The sequence below is a fragment of the Pogonomyrmex barbatus genome, unplaced genomic scaffold (genome assembly GCF_055798465.1).
Source record: "Pogonomyrmex barbatus isolate J1 unplaced genomic scaffold, ASM5579846v1 scaffold3, whole genome shotgun sequence".
Classification (NCBI taxonomy): Eukaryota; Metazoa; Arthropoda; class Insecta; order Hymenoptera; family Formicidae; genus Pogonomyrmex; species Pogonomyrmex barbatus.
Window position 1 is genome coordinate 13,837,778 of NW_028297127.1, and position 19,891 is coordinate 13,857,668.

Below are 19,891 nucleotides of genomic sequence, written 5' to 3' on the forward strand. Positions count from 1 at the left end.
CGCCGTGACGCATACCCTCCCTTCTTATTTGGGAGGGTGTGCACTCTCCCAAATAAGAGCCTGATTTATATTGCTTAAAGAGAATTATATGAATGTCGTTGTTAATTGTTTCTTACTTTCATACACACTAATATATCACATGGTATCAGATATTAATATAAAAGATTTATATAAAGAACGGTAACTGTTTGTGCAAAATATAAATTAAATATATATTTAAATATTGTCTTCATAAAAAATAAAAATATTATTGAAATATTATTGAAAAATATTATTGAAAAATATTATTGATGAAGTTGTATGGTTTGAAAGAATAATTATAATATTTATAATATTTATAACACAGTGTATAGCATAGTGACAGAAAAAAATTTATTTACTATTATTCTTTGCACAAAATATATATTGATTTAATATAGTAATTGATTTTTCGTTGATTGCGTACTGAAACAAAAAAAAAAGGAAAAATTCCAAATCTTTATTTTAGTATTTTCTTTTTGTGGCAACATAATTATGATTTTTTAAATAAAAAAGTATATTTATTATTAATCACATTATTACAAAGTTAAATAATAAATCACAGTTAAATATGACAATTAAACTAAATTGCCATTAATAATGCAAGAATTTACGCATGAACAATAATATTCTACTAAAAGTTTAAAAAATTTTCTCTTTATTTATAATATGCAAAGTTACTAATAAAATAATATATAATTTTCTTATTTTTTCTTTAAGTTGAAATAATACATACATAATACATACATAATAATTCCTTAAGATTACATAGTCTTGATCTCTTTTAGATATTATTTCTTATTCACGATATCCTATTCACGTGCCAACAAGACTGACATATATCCACCTGATGTCTTTAACAACTAAGAAAGAAAATTAGTCTAACATTTATTAAATTGACAAGAATAATTTCTTTAAATTTTTAATAGATAAATATGTTATTTATAGTGATATAAGTACATTCTTTTTTTGTGCATTATTAACTATAAAATAAAATAATGATTAAAATAATAATTAAATTAAATAATGATTAATTTCATAATTAAACAGTAATTGTTTATAATTTATTTTTCATACATTTTTTATATACGTATTCTATTTTATTGAATATGGAATGAAGAAATGTAATTTTACAACTGCGACGTTACAATATAACTCACTTACGTTACAAAACGTAGACATCGTCATAGGAAATATTCTTCCTGCAGTAAGATACAGCGATCTGTGAGCTTGCATCATTATAAACAATACATTTTTTGCTTTTTTTGATTCCATGTTGTACCATTTATACTCGCATGCAGCTTTATAAATTCCTTCACACTTCATAATGGACGTACACAAATCATATATTAAATTACAAATTAGTTGTTTGTTAAAATAAATAATTTTATGACATTTTATAATTTATATTATGTCTATAAAACTGATACTAGCAATAACAAGCCACATACTTGGATAACTAATATTTCTCCTACGGCACAATAAAGACATGTATGTGCAAATGTATTGATAGATGCTGTTATGATAAAAATTAAACGAGGCACAGAGAGTTGACTCATAATCTAAAGAGAAAAGTTAAAAATATACATAACTATACATTAAATATTTAAATATTAAATAAAACCATCGATATCGTGATGATTATATTTAGTTATATTTAGTTTTTTGAAAAAATTTGTTAAGATATTAATATGATGTTAATATTGATTTTATTGATGTTGATGATTGTTTTAATATTGATTTTTTTAAATACAAATTTATTTACACAATTGTTACATGAAATATATTAATAGGAAATATTAGTAGAAAATATTTTGATAAATAACATATATGTCAATTATCTGTAGACAAAAAATTATATAAATTATATTACAGAAAAATGCTTACAGAAGTATATAAAAAACCATAAAAGGCAAAAAGTACGCCAAAATAGATTAGAGCCCCAAGCAGCATCAAGGAAAAAATACTATCGACGATATTGATTGATCTGCAAAAAATAAATTTAAACTAAATTTTTGTTTATAAATTCGAAAAATTATTTTAAATTCTATTTATATAATAGGATTAGTAAAAAAAATTTTTAATGTTTTTTGACATTTTTATTAATCTGTACATCATATATTTATATACAGGGTGTCCAGTATCGGTTATATCACTTCTCATTGGCAGGTAAAATTGAGTAGAAAAGTCTCTCTACCATTTTGCAATTTCCGCGATAATTATCGATAATTATCATTATTAATTTTTAAAAATCATTGTATTAGTCCATCGGTAAATGCAAGCGATAAAACACTCCCGCCCGGCGATCATCGTTGCTAGGCGCATGAGGAATTGTTTCCTTCAAGCGGCAATCGGCAATAGTTATAGCTATTGAAGATGACAATTCTTAAAGATGGTGATTTTTAAGAATTAGTAACTCGATAATTATCGCGGAAATTGCAAAATAATAGAGGATTTTTCTACTCAGTTTTACTAGCCCACGAGGTGTACTTTCTGTACTTTCAGAATTATATACAGAGTGTCCGACATCGGTCATATCACCTCTCGTGTGCAAGTAGAGTTGGTAAAACTGAGTAGAAAAGTCCTCTACCATTTTGTAATTTTCGCTATAATTATCGAGTTATTAATTTTTAAAAATCATCATATCAGCCCAGCCCACCGGCAAATGCAAGCGAGCGATAAGATACTCCCGCCCGGCGATCATCGTTGATAGGTGCGTGAAGAATTGTTCACTTCAAGTGACAATAGTTATAACTAATATATTGAAGAAAACAATTCCTGCCGGACATCCTGTATATATATATATATATATATATATATATATATATATATATATATATACTTTTTTAAATACATTTTATTAATTCCGTTTTGATTATTATATAAGTTAAGTTATAAATGTTTTATAAATGTTAAAATTTTAATAATAAAAAATTTAACAATATATATAGATATATATTATATATATTATATATACTATATATATTATACTATACTATTTATACTATATTATACATATTTTAGATAAAATAAGAAAAGTTATGTTTGCGCGCACATGCACTTGTTTGCATTACAATATATACGTATTAATATTATTTAATTATCGACGTTATTAATACATAACCTGATAAGGCGTATATGATTTTGTACGTTGCATGTTAGAGCTTTTTCGAAATTGTCAAATTTATCAAGTTCGATAATACGCACTTTAAGATTTTCCAGTTGACCACATATGTGAAAAACCAGAGAACCTAAAAAACAATCCGAAGCACTATATGCAATACCCATCGTTGTTATGGCAAAAGTTTGCAAAATATAAGTTGTCTCGTAAAAAGGGGTTTTATTTTGATCGTAGATATAATATGTTTGCATCGGTAACAATTTGTCTGGATCTGTTTTATTCGTCAAATATCTTATTGAAATGCCAAAAAGAGGAGGAACCATAATCAAAATGAAAGATAGTAACATTATTATGTATCCAAATATTGTGAGCGTTCGCGCTATTCGTGCGTATTTTATCATAACATCTCTTTCTTTTGCTGTCTTTAGCATTAACCAATCATTCTTAATCATATTTAAAAGTGGTAGAATATCTGTAATTAGCAAATAGAGTTACGTATTATAATTATAAAGATGCTTATATTTATTTTATAATAGAATTATAAAAATAAAAAGAAATTTTTTTTTATATCATATAATAATATATTCGCATCACCTTTCTTTTTCTGCCATATGATAGAAAGTTTTGTTGTTGACATTAAAAGTGGCAAGCTATACTGCAGATTATCGATCATCGACATTATATCACCCCAAATTCTAAACAGTGAGTGTATAGTCGGGACGGTTAAGCACCAAAGTGACATATTTAATATAATCCCCGTACGTATGTTTGACATTATTATTTTCTGTTTAGTTTCATTATTTTCTGGCCAAATGCCGAGAAATTTCATACTTATCCGATTTAATCTAATAGCCCATTCGTAATCTGCATTTTAATTTATGCAAATAAAAATTTTATTAACATCTTGTTATATTTGTCAAATTTATACAATTTATAATACAATAATGATTTATAAATATTTAAAAATTTATATTTTTTATGCACATTTGCGGAAAAAACAAAATTTACAAAATGTTGATTTTTATTAAATCAGAATACCTTAATCTTGTAGAACATCAAACCAATTATTTTTTAAAATATAGTAAGATTTTATTTTACACATACATGTGAAATATACATATAAAAAACATTATATTAAAAAAATAATGGTGACATAAAATTTTTATACAATTGTTCTATACAAATGTAAGAGAAAATTAATAAAATTTTTTGACATTGTATCAATAATATTGCTATATTAAGTTTTACTGCTATATTAAGTCTTACAGAAAGTAATTCAAAATATCTTACTATTTACCATATATATAAAATAAACGCTACGATCTAATTGAGGAAGTGTGAAAACCTGTATAATACGTCGAATACTTTGAAGTATCCATGCTGGTATCTTCGAAAGAAGACTGAAAATTGAATTCTGAGAATTGAAGAACTGAAGACTGAATTTCCCTCGTTTCATATCCTCATGATTTTTAAAATGATATATCGTTGGGATATGATTAGACATGTTAAGCTGCATGCTCTACAGGTGTATACACCGCATATTAATAATGCAATACGCGAGACATTACGGTGATGTTTATAGCCACAGTTAGGGTTCACCCTCTTGTTATGAAATTATCCGGTAATTTGAACGCGAATAAAAAGACATACGTCATCTAGAGCCGTAAATATTATTATAATTAAGAGAATTTATTATTACATCATATATGTATATTAAAGAACTATTAATAAGAAAACATATTTTTCAAAATTAATAAATTTTAAATTTATATATTTTTTACATGGAATGAATTTAAAAAAAAATAATTTCTCTTTTTATTATGCAAAAGTCAGAAAATTTTTAAGACTGATTATTGATTTAGTACTTAGTCAAAATAGAGAGATATAAATGTAATTTGAAAGTTTTTTAAATAGATGTAATAAGATGAAATTTAAACTATTTAACTCGAGTTTATGTCCTCTTTTTATTACACCTATAGACAATACTTTACATGCAAAGCAGTCGTACATGTATGTTTATAGACACATGTGTAACATATAGATAATGAATATAGTTGACAGTTCATATACTTACTACTAGAAATAATTGCATCTATTTTTCTTTTTAAACACATGAATTATTAAACATGCGTATTAACATATTGCAAAACATATTGCAAAAGATTTTATGCGTATTAACATATTGCAAACATATTGCAAAAGATTTTATTTAAGCTTTAAATTAAATTATTTAATATAATAATATAATTTAATATAAATATAAATTTAATATAAAGCTAACATTTAATATAATTTAATATAAAGCTTTACAATTTAATATAAAGCTTTACATAATATAAATTAACTTTATATTAAATTATTTTCATGTTCAAGATGATTCGTAGGCATACACATAAATATTTTTTTTTATACTCTAAACATTGCACGTATTTATTTTGTAATTTATATACAAATGAAAATTTATAATTTTTTATAATTTTGTTAGAACTGACAGCCATAAATTTAAGCTAAAATTATTATTTTAACATATTCTTATCAAAAAGGAAATATAGGCGGACAAAAGTCATATGGAAAAATATCTATGTATAAGAATCTATAAGAATTGATTTATAACAAATTTATATCGTTATTATGAAAAACATAATTATAATGAAAATTCATTGACTATGCAACTTATTTTGATAATAATAATATTGCCACAATTATTTTATTTGTTTAACTAAAGGTTTTTAATTTAATTGCGATACGCCAATAAAACTGATTCTATGTATCCGTCCGAAATTTTTAATAAAATATAATAATATAATATCAGTAATATAGTACGTATAGTACGTATAATTATGTACGTATAATTATAGTACGTATAATTATGGTACGTATAGATTCATTAATATTATTTCATTCATAAGAATTACATTTTAATTTAAAATTATACAATTAAATTACGTGTTTAAAAAAAAATCTTTGTTTACATTTCATATTACAAAAGAATTTTTTATTTAGTTACAATTTCGTATTTTAAATTTCATATTTTAAACGTTAATAAGAAAAAGTATATAATATTCGATTTTATAATAAAATACTAATGATAGAAAATATTTTTTATTGTATAATTTATATTGCAAAATAATCAAATTAATTTATGATAATAATAAATATTACATTACAAAACGTAGACATAGAAAAGAATTTTCCTGCAGTAAGATATAGTGTCTATTGACTAGCATCATTATAATTAACAAATTTTTCGCCCGCTTCGGTTTTAAATTATACCATTTGAATCGATAAGTAGCTTCAGAAATTCCATCACACTTGATTAATTATAATAAAAACAATTAATTATAATAAGTTACAAATGTAACAATAAATTTAATTTCAATCAAGTATTGAAATAAATAACATAATAAATATTATAATTAGATATGCCATATTCTGCTGTAATGTTGCATGTGAAAAGCCATAACGCTATTAGTACTTACTTGAATAACTAAAATTTCACCTACTACACAATGAAGATACATATGTGTAAAAGCATTGATGAAAGCTGTCAGGATATAAATGAGTCGAAAAATTGAGAGATTACGACCTTGTGTTATTACCTGAACAATTAATTTTAGTTAAATGATTATTATCGTTTAAAAATATAATAAATAATATAATAAAACATGATAATTTTATTTTTAAATTTTGGAGATCCTATCGTATATTATACAGGGTGTCCCAGACCTAATGGGACTAATTTCGTGTGTAGATAGAGCGGACTAAACGGAGTCGAAAAGTCCTCTATCATTTTGCAATTTTCTATCTACTCACGAAATCAGTCCCATTAAGTCTGGGATACCCTGTACAGATGGAAAAATATATAAATACGAGTTAAAAAATACTTGCAATAATAAATAAAAATCCGAACAGGGCGAAAAGTATGCCAAAATAAACCAACAAACTAAGCAGCATCAAATTAAATATATTGTCAATAATTTTAATAGATCTATAAGAGAAAATCAATAAAGAATGTTATGGATATTATTTATGCTTATTTTTTTCTATGTATATATCAATGCTGCGTGCGTCCATTAACGTTCGGTTAAAACGTCCGGTTAAAGGTTAATTCTGTTTTATTAGTTAATTTATTTATGGCAAAATTGAGAAAAAGATTTGAAATAAAATCGACTATTCTTCGTATGTTTTTTTTTTTAATTTACCTATGACATTGTAATAAGCCAATTTTATATTATCTTCTTTATTCTGCTACATAAGAATGATTTTCATTATTGCTATTGTAAGCGGTAAACTATATTGTAAATTATCAATCATAGATATAATATTGCCCCATATTCTGATAGAGAATGGAAAGTTGGAATAGCGCAGCTCCAAATAATTATATTTAATGTAATAATCACGCGTACATTTATCATCAATTTTTTTCGTGGGTTTTTGTCAGATTTTGGCCAAATTCCAAGCAAGATCGATTTGATGTAATAACCCATTTGTAATCTGTTTAAACATTGAAGATAATATTAATAATGTTTTCTTAGTATTTTAAATGTATAAAAAATATAACTTATCTTTTTTTATTAACAGTGTTTGCTTTTTTTATTTATATAAGATTTATGATTTATGATTTATTTGAAGACATTTTGTAACTATCATCGTATTTTTTATTGTTAATAACATTATGCACGTTAAATAAAAATGTTTCTATTGCTACATTAATTATAAGATATGAAAACGAATGAACACTTTTTCCGAATACTTCGAAATATCCATACCGACAGATACAACGGAATTAATTTTTCTTCTTATTATATGCGTGATGTGATCATAACACTTGTAAACGTGTGCTATAGAATGTGTAAAAACTTTGTGAACTTAATCCCCTTCGTAATGAATACCATAGACATTAATAATGTCCGTAACAAGAATGTTCGTGATGCTTATAACTACATTATTGTTCCCTATGAGAATTAAATTATGGTACTTATCGTTCCCCCCTGTGAACTGAACAAGTGCGAATTGTCATCGATGAAGGGCCGTGACAAAGGGCTGCATAATACTTAATAACTACACTTGATAATTTTAATACTTAATGCTCAGTACTTACAATTAGTGACTATATCATGCAAACTGCAAGATGTTTTGTTACGTGTAGAAAGACATTTAAGCTACATTGTTTTGTGTGTGTGTGTGTGTGTGTGTGTGTGTGTGTGTGTGTGTGTACACATTCAATAAATTTATATATGACACATCACACACACACACACACACACACACACACACACACACACACACACACACAAAACACACACACACACACACAAATTTATTATATTTATGAATGAATATATTATCAAGTATATACAATATATATTCATTCGAAAGATATGTATAGATACATATATAGATACACACACATAGATACACACACACACATGTATATGTATGTATACATATATATGGTTATATATTTTGAATATATCAATTAAAATTTATTTAAATCTTAGTATTCGACTATAATTTATAATATAGGAACAATTTGGATTTAAAATCAATCAAAGCTTAATTATAATACAATATGAAATTATTGATGTATGAAAAATATTAAAATTACACTAGGTAGGTAAACTCTTGTCCTGAATAATGATTAATGACATAATAATTCATTATACTTCATTTTATTTTTCATATCTTTGATATAAATTAATACAAATAAACTTATATATTGTTTTACTAGATATTGTACAGTGTTTCCATTTTTAGTTTCGATTTGCAAGTAAGACTGATATATATCCACTCGATGTTTTTAATATCTAGAAATAAACAAAAAGTTATGAAATATGACACATACAATATACAAAATAATAATAAAGTTATATTTTATATAACGAAATAGCATTTCTGTCAAAATTCTCACAATTATTTTTTAATAATTTTTAATAATTTATTAACATATATACTTTCAATATCACACGTATGCTTAAGGATACAATATAAATTACAATTATCTTACGCTGCAAAATGTAGACATTGTCATAGGTAATATTTTTCCAGCTGTAATGAAAAATGGTTTGCTTGTACGAACCAAGAAAAGGATTAAATTCTTCGCTTCCATTGTTTTTACCGCGTACCACTTACACGTGTACACTGCATTATAAATTTCTTCGTACTTTGTAAGACATAAAAATATGCTAAAATATCTTGCTAATTGTAAATGTTTATTAAAAAGAATTTGTGCGTTTAAATATATTTATACATATTTTGTTTACTATCTTTGACAATTTTTAATTTAAACTTATAAAAACATATATTCCTGTTATAGTCCTGTTTGCTAAACACAATTGAACAAAATAAGTGAATTAATATTTTAATATAACGTTATTCTTAATTTTAATATATTTGCATTACTTTTTTCTGAAAGGCTATTGCCCTTTTCTTATTTTTAAAAAGAGTTATTTTATTTGTTATGTGTGAATTAATTTGGTAAAATATTAAGACGTTGCAAAATTAGACGAATAAGAATTAAAAGAATCAAATTTATTTACCTTTATCACTAAGAGTTCACCGACAGCGCAATAAATACACATATGAGTGAAAGTAGTACAGATAACCATAATAAGAAACGTTGCTCTCTTGATGGATACATTTCCTTCTTCAAAAATTACCTAAACATATACATACTTAATTAAATACATATGATAAGAAAAAGATTACATTATGTAATAATATTTTCACATTTTATTAGAAATATTGGTTTTTTAATAAAAATCTGAGAGATAGTAAGAATATATAACATTTTTAATTAAATATTCAATATTGAATAAATTAGTAACTTTTTGAAAATTTTTCTTAACTTACAATAACGACTAGAAATCCATAAGTACTGACCATAGTACCAAAATAAAGAAATAATACTAATAACATTAATGTAAAAGTATTCTCAACAATTGCAACTGATCTAAAACAAAATTAGCAAATTTGAAGATATTAAAAATTGAAGATATTAAAATTGAAGATATTAAAAATTTAAAATAAGGATAAAATTAAAATATATGTTATTCAATTTTTATTCATATATATTTGAAATATATATAATTATTCTAGAATCAAATTATAAAATATATTGTAAAATAGAAAAATATTGATATATCACTTTAATATAAAGAATTTTACTTGTGGAAAATGTCAAATAATTTGATAAAAATGCTGCGCGCACACACACACACACACACACACACACACACACACAATGTTTCGTAACTGTGGGATCCCATATATATATATACATAAAAAATTAGAAATTTTAATCTTTGGTTTTTTTGGAAAACAAAAGTTTGTAATATTTATAAGATAATGTGAAATCTGTATAAATATCAGTCTTATTAATTTCTCAGAAAAATAAATACGCAATATGTTGTTGGTAAATGTCAATCGTATGTGGAATTAATATATTATAATTCATAAAATATGCAAACACTTGAATCGTACATAAAACATATAATTAAACATATAAAACCTGATAAGCCGTGTATGATCATTGATGTTGATCCTTAAAGCCATAATGAAGTCCTTGGATTCATGCATTCGGCACAAGCGTTTCGTTAAATTTTCCAATTGGCCACAGATGTGAAAGATGAGCAATCCAAGAAAATTATCGATAGCCGTATAAGACAGTGCAACCATCAATAGACTGATACATTGAATAAAAAATGTAAATTCAAACTGTGGGCTAACAGATGTATCATACATGTAATATGCCTGTAACGGTAGTGGCCTGTCCGTGTCGGTAATGTTTGTTATGTGTCTGAGAGTATATCCAAAAGCTGAAGCAACAATCAATATTATTAGTGACAAGATCATTATAAAATAGCTAAATGCAATAATTAATCGAGCATTTTGCGCACGATATATCATAACATCTCGCTCGTCAGTAGATTTTAGCTTGATCCAATCATGTACTATCATGGTCATCAATGGTGCTAATGCTTAAAAGAAATATTTATTATTAATAGCATCAACGAAATTTATTATATGTATTATTGAAAGAATTTATACAAAAATGTAATAGGTAAACATTGCGATGCATAAATGTACGTTTGCAAATATATATATATATATATATATATATATATATATATATATATAATTTTAAAATTTTTAAAAATATTTTAGCCTAAAATTGATTAATAATTATGTAAAAATGATATAAAGAGATATATATCATTTATTTCTCATTATTTACTTACTTTCCTTCTTCCACCACATAATTAACAATTTCAAAGAAACTATTAGTAATGGTAAAGTGAACAGGATATTGTCGATCATTGCTGTTATATTGCCCCAAACTTTTAATAATAAGTGCAAAGAAGGTGTAGTACACACACATGAGATGGTAATGATAACACAAAGCAATCGTAAATTGGAACTCATTTTTTCATATGAACTGACATTTTCTTCTGGCCAGAGACCAATAAGTTTCAAACTAAAACGATTCAATTGAACAGCCCATTCGAAATCTGAAGACAAAAACGAAACTAATATAAAAAAGAAACTCGCAACAAGAACAAATCATATATCTTATACTCTGTCCGATTTATAATTTATAATTATAATTATATATATATAGCCTAATTGTTTATATATATATATATAATTTTATTTTTTTGTATTTATTTTTTGTTTTACTTCTATTATATTTTTATATATTTCTGTTTTTTTCAAAATTATTTAAACAAATTATTATTTATTATATATTTTTGAAATTTAATTGATATTGATAAAAATTATTAATTATGCGTTTATTAATATTGTTTATATTATTATTGATTCTTATTATAACATGTACAAAATTTGATTAATATAAAAGAATATTAGATTATATTAATTTGTACATATTTAAGTAAATGCCATTACAATTTTTTACACGTATAAAATCTGTCATATAAACATCAAATTAATTAATATCACACATGATCGTAATAAGAGATATGCAATTATTGGTGTATGTTAAGTATGGTTAATGTTAAGTTTTCATAAAATATAATCACCTGAATATCCTGGAAATTCGATCTTATTCATTTTGAAAGTCATAATATTTTGAACTGCACCGTTGCTCTGGTGAAACTGATACTAAATAGGTAATGTCACGCATACAAAGAAATTAAAATTATAGTTCAGTATATCTGTAAATGCTATGTTTAATATTGCAAAGAAGAATTGCAAAGCAAAATTACCTTATTGTCAAAGTTTTCGTATAAAAGCTTATTACAACTTGATAAAGGAAAAGTTTGAATTGAAACTTTTTTTCACATCAAGGATGACTAAGTCTAAAGGTTGCATCTACTTTTTGAAATTTAGTTCTCCATTGAAATTTAGTTCTTCACAATTAATAAAATGATGCATATCATTTATCAAAATTTCTCTACATTTCTATATACAAATATTTACTATATAGATGATAAATATAACAATATTGATTTGTGATAAGTCTATAATACTGAATTAAAAATTTGTTAATTTATTACAAAAGTAAAATTTAATAAAACACACATTGTGACAATATCTTTTATCATTAATTAAGACATTTCTTATTGTAAAATTCTAAAAGGTATTGAATTTTTTACTTAAAAGCAAAAGAAATAGAATAAAATGTTCATCCGACCCTGCTTATTGATTTCGAAACGTACCAGTGTCTATAGGTAAAACATAACGGAAGGCTTAGAGTAGCTATAATACGAGTTTTTTTTCGATTCGTACTACAAAGATGATTTTTATATGTAAGTTAATGTGTGTGATACATAGACATGTAACACTGTATATAACTACATTGTAAAAATTTATACGTTTTATCAAAGATATGTATTCATACTTATGTTTGATAATTGAGATCTAATATCATTTCGCTTATACATACACACACACACACACACACACACACACACACACACACACACACACACACACACACACACGATGTTTTATAATTGTATGTATGCATGTGTATATATATATATATATATACATATATCTATTATATATACATATATAATAAATGCAATTAACAATTAATAATCTAATTAAAACTTCTTTTTCAGTTATTAATTACTAAAATATTTATTTATATATTATATTCATATATTACTTATATTTTACTTGAGCATGGAGTAAAATAAAAGCAAACAAATGATTAATAAGTACGTATGCTGTTTATACATTTGTTTTACATTCTTCATATTAGAAGTATATAGTTACATTTAATATATGACATATAATCGTTAATTATATTTTTGTATAAAAGACAAACTTTTTAGATAACATGATTTTGGATATAATATTATAAAATAATTATTATAGTACAATGTACGAATATAGTTTACTGGTTTATTTCATTTTTTCTTAAAAAATTATCTATGAATATTAATTATCTGTAAACTTTGTATTTAAATTAAGAGCTGAAAATAGAGAATGAATATATTCTTTTTATGATGTAATTTCGTTGAAGTATTCAAGATTTTTATTTATTTTGGCATGAACATCCGGAACTGGAGTTTCAATGCATGAAATACCATAAGAAGCTACACCGACAAGCTTGCCTTCATAAATCAGAGGGCTGCCGCTGTCACCCTATATAAATAATAATTTTATTAATTATATTATCATTTATATTATATTTATTTCATTTTTTTATATATTCTGTAAATATATCTTTATTATTCAGCAGTATTATTCTCTTTCTCTTTCTCTTTCTTATCCTACATTTTAAAGTATTGTTACAAATATAAATCTAATTAAAAAAAAAAGAGATAATTTTAAAAAAAGAGATAAATATTACTCTTTAGAAAATTTTATTTTTAAAACTTAAACAAATATTTATTTTATATAGCAAAATTAAAAACAAATATCTAATAAAAATAAAATATTTAATAATATTTATTTGACAGAATCAAGCCAGAAAATGTATAAGACATATTTAAAATGTTTAATTTAATTTCTAATATTATATTTTTCTTAACATTTGCTCACCTTGCAATAGTCACTTTCGGATTCTCCTCTTGTACAAAATTCAGAATCAGAGAGTTCTTTCTCGTGGAATGACTGGCATTCTTCAGAGTTTATTGTTGTTAACGTTACTTCCTTTAGATTTGTAGTTTCTTTCCCTTGACGATCAGTTATCATCCAACTAACCATCTGTAACTTTGCACCCACTGGCACTTCTGTTTCGGATAATGAAATTGGTTGCACCTTTTCACTAAATTGAAGTGGTTTTGACAGCTATAAAAGATTCGTTTATGTTATACGTATTGCAGTTTATATGCTCGATATCGCGGAAGATATAACAGATTCTTTAAAACAGAAAAGTTTTTTCAAATCTCGACACTTTATGCAAATGATTAATTATATAAATATAACAAGAAATTTCATAAATTAATTAAATATTAAAAATAGTAAGTTGAATAACTGTAGCATTTAATTATTTATTAGAGTAAGTAATGGAGTATATGGTATGTGTGCGTGCGTGTGTGTATTTAATTACAGTGCAAAAATAAGTGTGTATATATATATATATATATCTGTGTGTGTGTGTGTGTGTGTGTGTGTGTGTGTGTGTGTGTGTGTGTGTGTGTGTGTGTGTGTGTGTGTGTGTGTATAGGTATAAACAAATACAAACTTTAAGCACGCCAAAGCTGCTAATGACGTCATTGTCAATTGGATTAACGTGATGATTTTGCGAGAACGTTTCTTTAACAAATCTACGGATACCGCCCGGTTTAAGACTGCTCGTGCCACTGACGATGATAAAATTGTTCATGACATTCCAGGCATGTTTGAGCGGTGGAACGCATCGATCTGACGTGATGATATGATGCTCGTCTAGTATAGCACCGGAACATATATGTTTGCCATTACTTCTAATCGATACAACACATGGATACTTTGTGATATCAGCATCACCGTTGCTTTGTGTTATTTCGCAATTGACACCTGATACAAAAATTGATATTTATTAACATCTTATAAAAATAAGATAAATTATTTTTTTTCTTAAGATTAACTGTGTGGTCTCTTTAATGACAAAATCAAAAGAAGTCTAAAGAAATAGTAACTTTTACGAGTATTTTACTTTCCCCATAATGCGTGTAATCTAATTTTTATAAGCTAAGAAGTTATTTTTAAAGATTGAAGTGATAAAGATGGAAGTTTTTAATTAATAGTTCAAAATATAAAATATTTTTTATTAAATGTATATTTTTTTATATATTGTTTTATATAATTATCTAAAGACATTTATAAAGACTAAATTTAATCAATTAACAATGATAATTACAACCAATATATGCTGTTCAAACAAATAGACAATAGATGGCTTCCATCGGCAGACTGGATCTTCGTGTCGAATAATTTTTATTTTTCTGAATTTCAAGACAATGCTCATCGCGAACTACGTGTCGTTAAAAACCAACGATCTTACAACTTGTATTTTTCGAATGGACAAGACACTCGTAAGTAGAGCGATTCAGATTCGATTTCTGGCTGAGGTAATATTTTTTGTAATAAAAATTTTCATTAGTGGCGGGGAAGGGATTAATCGATTTCAAATTTGATTATCGATTTAATAGGGAAGGGATGAATTTAGATTTAGCCTTGAGTAGGCTACGTTGCAAGAGCGTTGTTTTAACGATCGCCATGAGCATTGTCAGAAAAGTAAAAATTATTCGACACAAAGATCCAGTCTGCTGATGGAAATTATCTATTGTTTATTTGTTTAATCAATTAAATTTATTTAATTACTTACCGTTAATGGCGACGAAGATTAAAATCGATGCGAGTAACATTGTGAATGTTCGTACGAATACGATTGCGACAGAGACTTTCGAAAATTCAATGCTATTCCTTCACTACTGTTTATATACACGAACGAATATTTACGCAGTTGTAATTATTAATCATTTATATAATTTAGTGAGGAAAGCAATATGTACGTTATTAAAGACGCAGATGGTAAAGTGACAGTTTCTTTTTGATTTATGAAGCGTATTTTCATGCGATAAGATTAATTGAAAATGTTTGAGAAATTGTATATTATTTTGGATATTATGCAATATGTTTTCAAGTAAAAGATCATTTATATTTAAAAAGTAAATAGCAACAAATACTTGTGTATAATACGTATATGTATCTATTATATATTTTGAATTAACACATTAATATTTAAAATTAAAATTTTAACATAAATTTTAACATAAATTTTAAGTACTTGACTTCTATAAAATCAATTGAAATTTAAGACGCTTATTTATAATGTAAAATTAATAATATAAAGAATATTAACACTAAAAAATTTATATTATATTTTAAACAATAATTATAATGTTTTATTATATATAATACATCAATTTCTATTTTTCATATTTTTAATTTAAACTTATTTCATACACATAACTATCATTTTATTAAACGATTCTGTAAAAATGTTTTTATTTTTAATTTTGATTTGCGAATAAGACGGATATATAGAACAAGAAGTGTTCAGTAAATATCAAATATTCAAATTATAATTATAATATTAAAATGTATCTTAGTAATAATATATGTATATAATTTTTTGTGTTACTTATTTTTTAATAATTTTATAAGTGTTTTTATTTTTTTTATTTATTTTAAAAATAATTAAGAAAATATAATTAAACTTGCTTTCTTAATCTACTAACTTGATCATAATTAGTCAAATGTAATTAGTCAAATGTGTATTTATTCATTTTATTTCCAACAGTACAGTAAAAGCATATGGGAGCGAATGTATTGATAACATTACTTGTTTCGTAATCTATTTTCGTGTTAATGTATTTTCAACCAACACATACCGAGTATACACATATTTCTATTTTCGGAGTTTCTCGGAATTATTCATGATTTCCAAAAAGCGTGAGGTAGGAACTTCCTCGAATTCGCGAGGATCATTAGAATCCGCTGAGTAGTCATCACGAAAGGACAAAGAATAATAAATTGCCGACCTCTCTGTATATTTGACAAGAATAAAGTAATTTTCATGGAAGTCTCCTGTATCTGATTCTTTCGCAAGAGATATAAAAATTAGAAGTTCACCACTTCGATTGCGTCAACCGAGGTTTCTACTAGGGACTACACGCAATAAATTATCTATTTTCAAACTAACTTATGAGAAATTCGCGAAAAAGGCAAAGGTTCTTTCTTAAGAAGATAATGAAATAAAAGTATAAAAAAACATAAATTCTAATTTATCTGATAAAACTGTATCTTTATAAGGTGTTACTTATAAAAAAAGTTTATTGAAATGTATTTTATTAACACATGGTAATTCTCAAGAATCCATATAAAGCAAAAAGTATATCAAAATATAAAAATATGAAGACTAATAAATTGAATGAATCTTCTATTAAGCTGACAGAAAAATTCAAATGTTAAATAAAAAATCATAACACAATACATTAATGCTTTACGATAACATCATAACAGAAATTTAATTTATGTTATAACCGATATCTCTTTGTTAGCAAATTACTTATTGCTAAAATTAATGTATAAATATATATAAAATTGTGAAATCTAATCATTCGTATGTGATCCATCATACAGGCTTTGAAAGTATTATGAAAATCTGTCCAATTTAATTTATAAGGCGATTTTTCAAAATGTCCAGTTGGCAGAGATGTAGCATTAATAGTGTATAAAAATTGTCAATATCTGCGTATGGCATAATTATGCATATATAGAAATGAACTGAGAAATAAATGTAACCCTCATACTACGGATTCTTAGTTACGTCATAAATGTAATATTGCATTGGCATTTTATTTTTGGTTTGCCTGGATCAATAATATTTTATAGATCTTTTATGTATTTTACTGAATATCCAAAAGCAGTCGGAAGCAGTTAACGGAAGTAGTTATCAATATAATGTACGCACATGTAATAATAAATCGTGCAATTTGCGCTTTTTCTATTATCATGCTTCGTTCACTCTTTTATTTTCAATATTGCCTAATCTTATACTATTTTTACTCATTTTTAGCAAAGCAGTACTTTTAAAATGATTTTAATGGTAAATAAAAAAATATTGTGATTTATATAGTCGTATAAGAAAATGACAGAGATATGAAAAATTACATTTACAATTTTAAATAATTAAAGAGAGAAATTTTAAATAACTATTTAAATAAATGTTAATTGTAATAAAAAGTAAGCATTAATAAAGAAAAAAAGATAACTTTCTTGTAAATTTATATAATACAATAGAAAAATTTATTAACAACAATAACTAATTTATTAAATAAACTATATGACATATGATTTAGGTCTTTGAAATTTTACATGTATATGACAATTATTTCCGAAGACAGATAAATTGCAAAATTAAAATACGTTTGAACTTTATTTTAAATATTATAATGCATTTATGTTAAATATCATAATTCATTTATATGTATTAATGTCTAAATATATGAATAATACGAAAAAAATATATAAAGTTAATTTTCTTGTAAACATATTTTATTTCAATATAATGACGATATCTTATATTTTTGATGAACTAATCCATTTGATCTTTTTCTGATGATAAGCTATTATGATGTTTGGAATTAAATGCTCTTTGATATACGGGCTTTGATGTTTCCATGTCATTAGTTATAGACAATTAGTTAGACTCCATTTTTTAATCACGAAACGATATTAACATCTATGCGTGCAGTGAAAGTGATAGGGTGCATGATAAAAATTATTAAAAGCACGAGATATTCAATGTATACGACAGAAAGTTTTCCACGTCTTCTTTTGTCACGCAACTTGAAATAATTTCTTGCGTGACAACGTCCACAATACTCATAAATAAAAATTGAAGCGATAATCGGTTGAAGTACCTGGTCACAGCAGACATATGTAGACATGTTGGTAATATTCTCACGCAATTCTAATCGATGTTGATTTGTCTATAGTCTTAACTATAGTGCTAATGATCGATAACTTGTGCATAGTTTTTGCTTTTAACAATTGATTGAGGTAAAATAATAGGTAATTGAGGTAAAATGACAAATATCTCTTTTTGTATTTTATATCCATATAGCATAATAAATTCGTTAAGTATTCTTCAAGTTTGTTTTTTTCTTAAATTGTTATTCATTAAGAATTTAAAGTATACTATAAGAATGATTCAGACAATTATATTAACATTGTGTCAATGTTATATTTTGTTACTTAATAATATAATTGTTATAACATTGTTATATGTAAGATTGCTTAGCTTCATATTATAAGTAAGAGAAATGGAAATATAAAACTCACAAATAAAAAATTTAAATTACAAGTTAGTGTATAGTATATAGCATAATAATTTATTTGAAATTAAATAACTGATTTTTATTACTTATAATTACGTTGTTAGGTAGTAAAACTATTAAAACCAAATATTCTATTTTTGAAATATAAGTTTCTGTTATGTCCAAACCTCAGAATTCCTTTTCAGAATAAATATTAATATTCAGAAATAATATCTAGGAAAAATTAAGAAGGAGATTAAAGAAAGAACGTTCAATCTACGTCTTGTTTTAAGCGCGTTAAATGATAGCAAATCGCTCGTACATAAGGCCCCCGAAATTAAGTCAATATCACGTTGTGAGGCTTCCTTCGAGAATGATACGTTGTTCCGTTCGTATTTGAGTCAAGAAATTAAATTCTTTTAATTCGAAATCGAACCTCATATATGTTTTTCTTTTAATCTTAACG

General features: G+C 24.9%; 3 protein-coding genes across 3 annotated transcripts; all 3 read right to left on the reverse strand.

Annotated features, from left to right (window-relative positions):
• Positions 1-830: 830 nt before the first annotated feature.
• LOC105433274 (odorant receptor 4-like) lies at positions 831-3,645 on the reverse strand. Its single transcript, XM_089078759.1, has 5 exons — positions 3,143-3,645; positions 1,906-2,005; positions 1,470-1,580; positions 1,183-1,338; positions 831-881 (listed from the first exon to the last, which is right to left on the reverse strand). Exons 1-5 carry the CDS (start codon positions 3,589-3,591, stop codon positions 831-833), a joined length of 867 nt encoding a protein of 288 aa, XP_088934885.1. The 5' UTR covers positions 3,592-3,645.
• Positions 3,646-8,699: 5,054 nt separating this feature from the next.
• On the reverse strand, positions 8,700-11,708 carry LOC105433727 (uncharacterized). The gene is made up of 6 exons (XM_089078767.1): positions 11,380-11,708; positions 10,605-11,118; positions 9,992-10,091; positions 9,679-9,798; positions 9,147-9,371; positions 8,700-8,946 (listed from the first exon to the last, which is right to left on the reverse strand). Exons 1-6 carry the CDS (start codon positions 11,561-11,563, stop codon positions 8,893-8,895), a joined length of 1,197 nt encoding a protein of 398 aa, XP_088934893.1. The 5' UTR covers positions 11,564-11,708; the 3' UTR covers positions 8,700-8,892.
• Positions 11,709-13,319: 1,611 nt separating this feature from the next.
• On the reverse strand, positions 13,320-16,128 carry LOC105433711 (chymotrypsin-2-like). The gene is made up of 4 exons (XM_025219992.2): positions 15,927-16,128; positions 14,802-15,115; positions 14,156-14,404; positions 13,320-13,756 (listed from the first exon to the last, which is right to left on the reverse strand). The coding sequence occupies exons 1-4, from the start codon at positions 15,964-15,966 to the stop codon at positions 13,613-13,615; spliced, it is 747 nt and encodes a 248-aa protein (XP_025075777.2). The 5' UTR covers positions 15,967-16,128; the 3' UTR covers positions 13,320-13,612.
• Between the last annotated feature and the right edge of the window lie 3,763 nt (positions 16,129-19,891).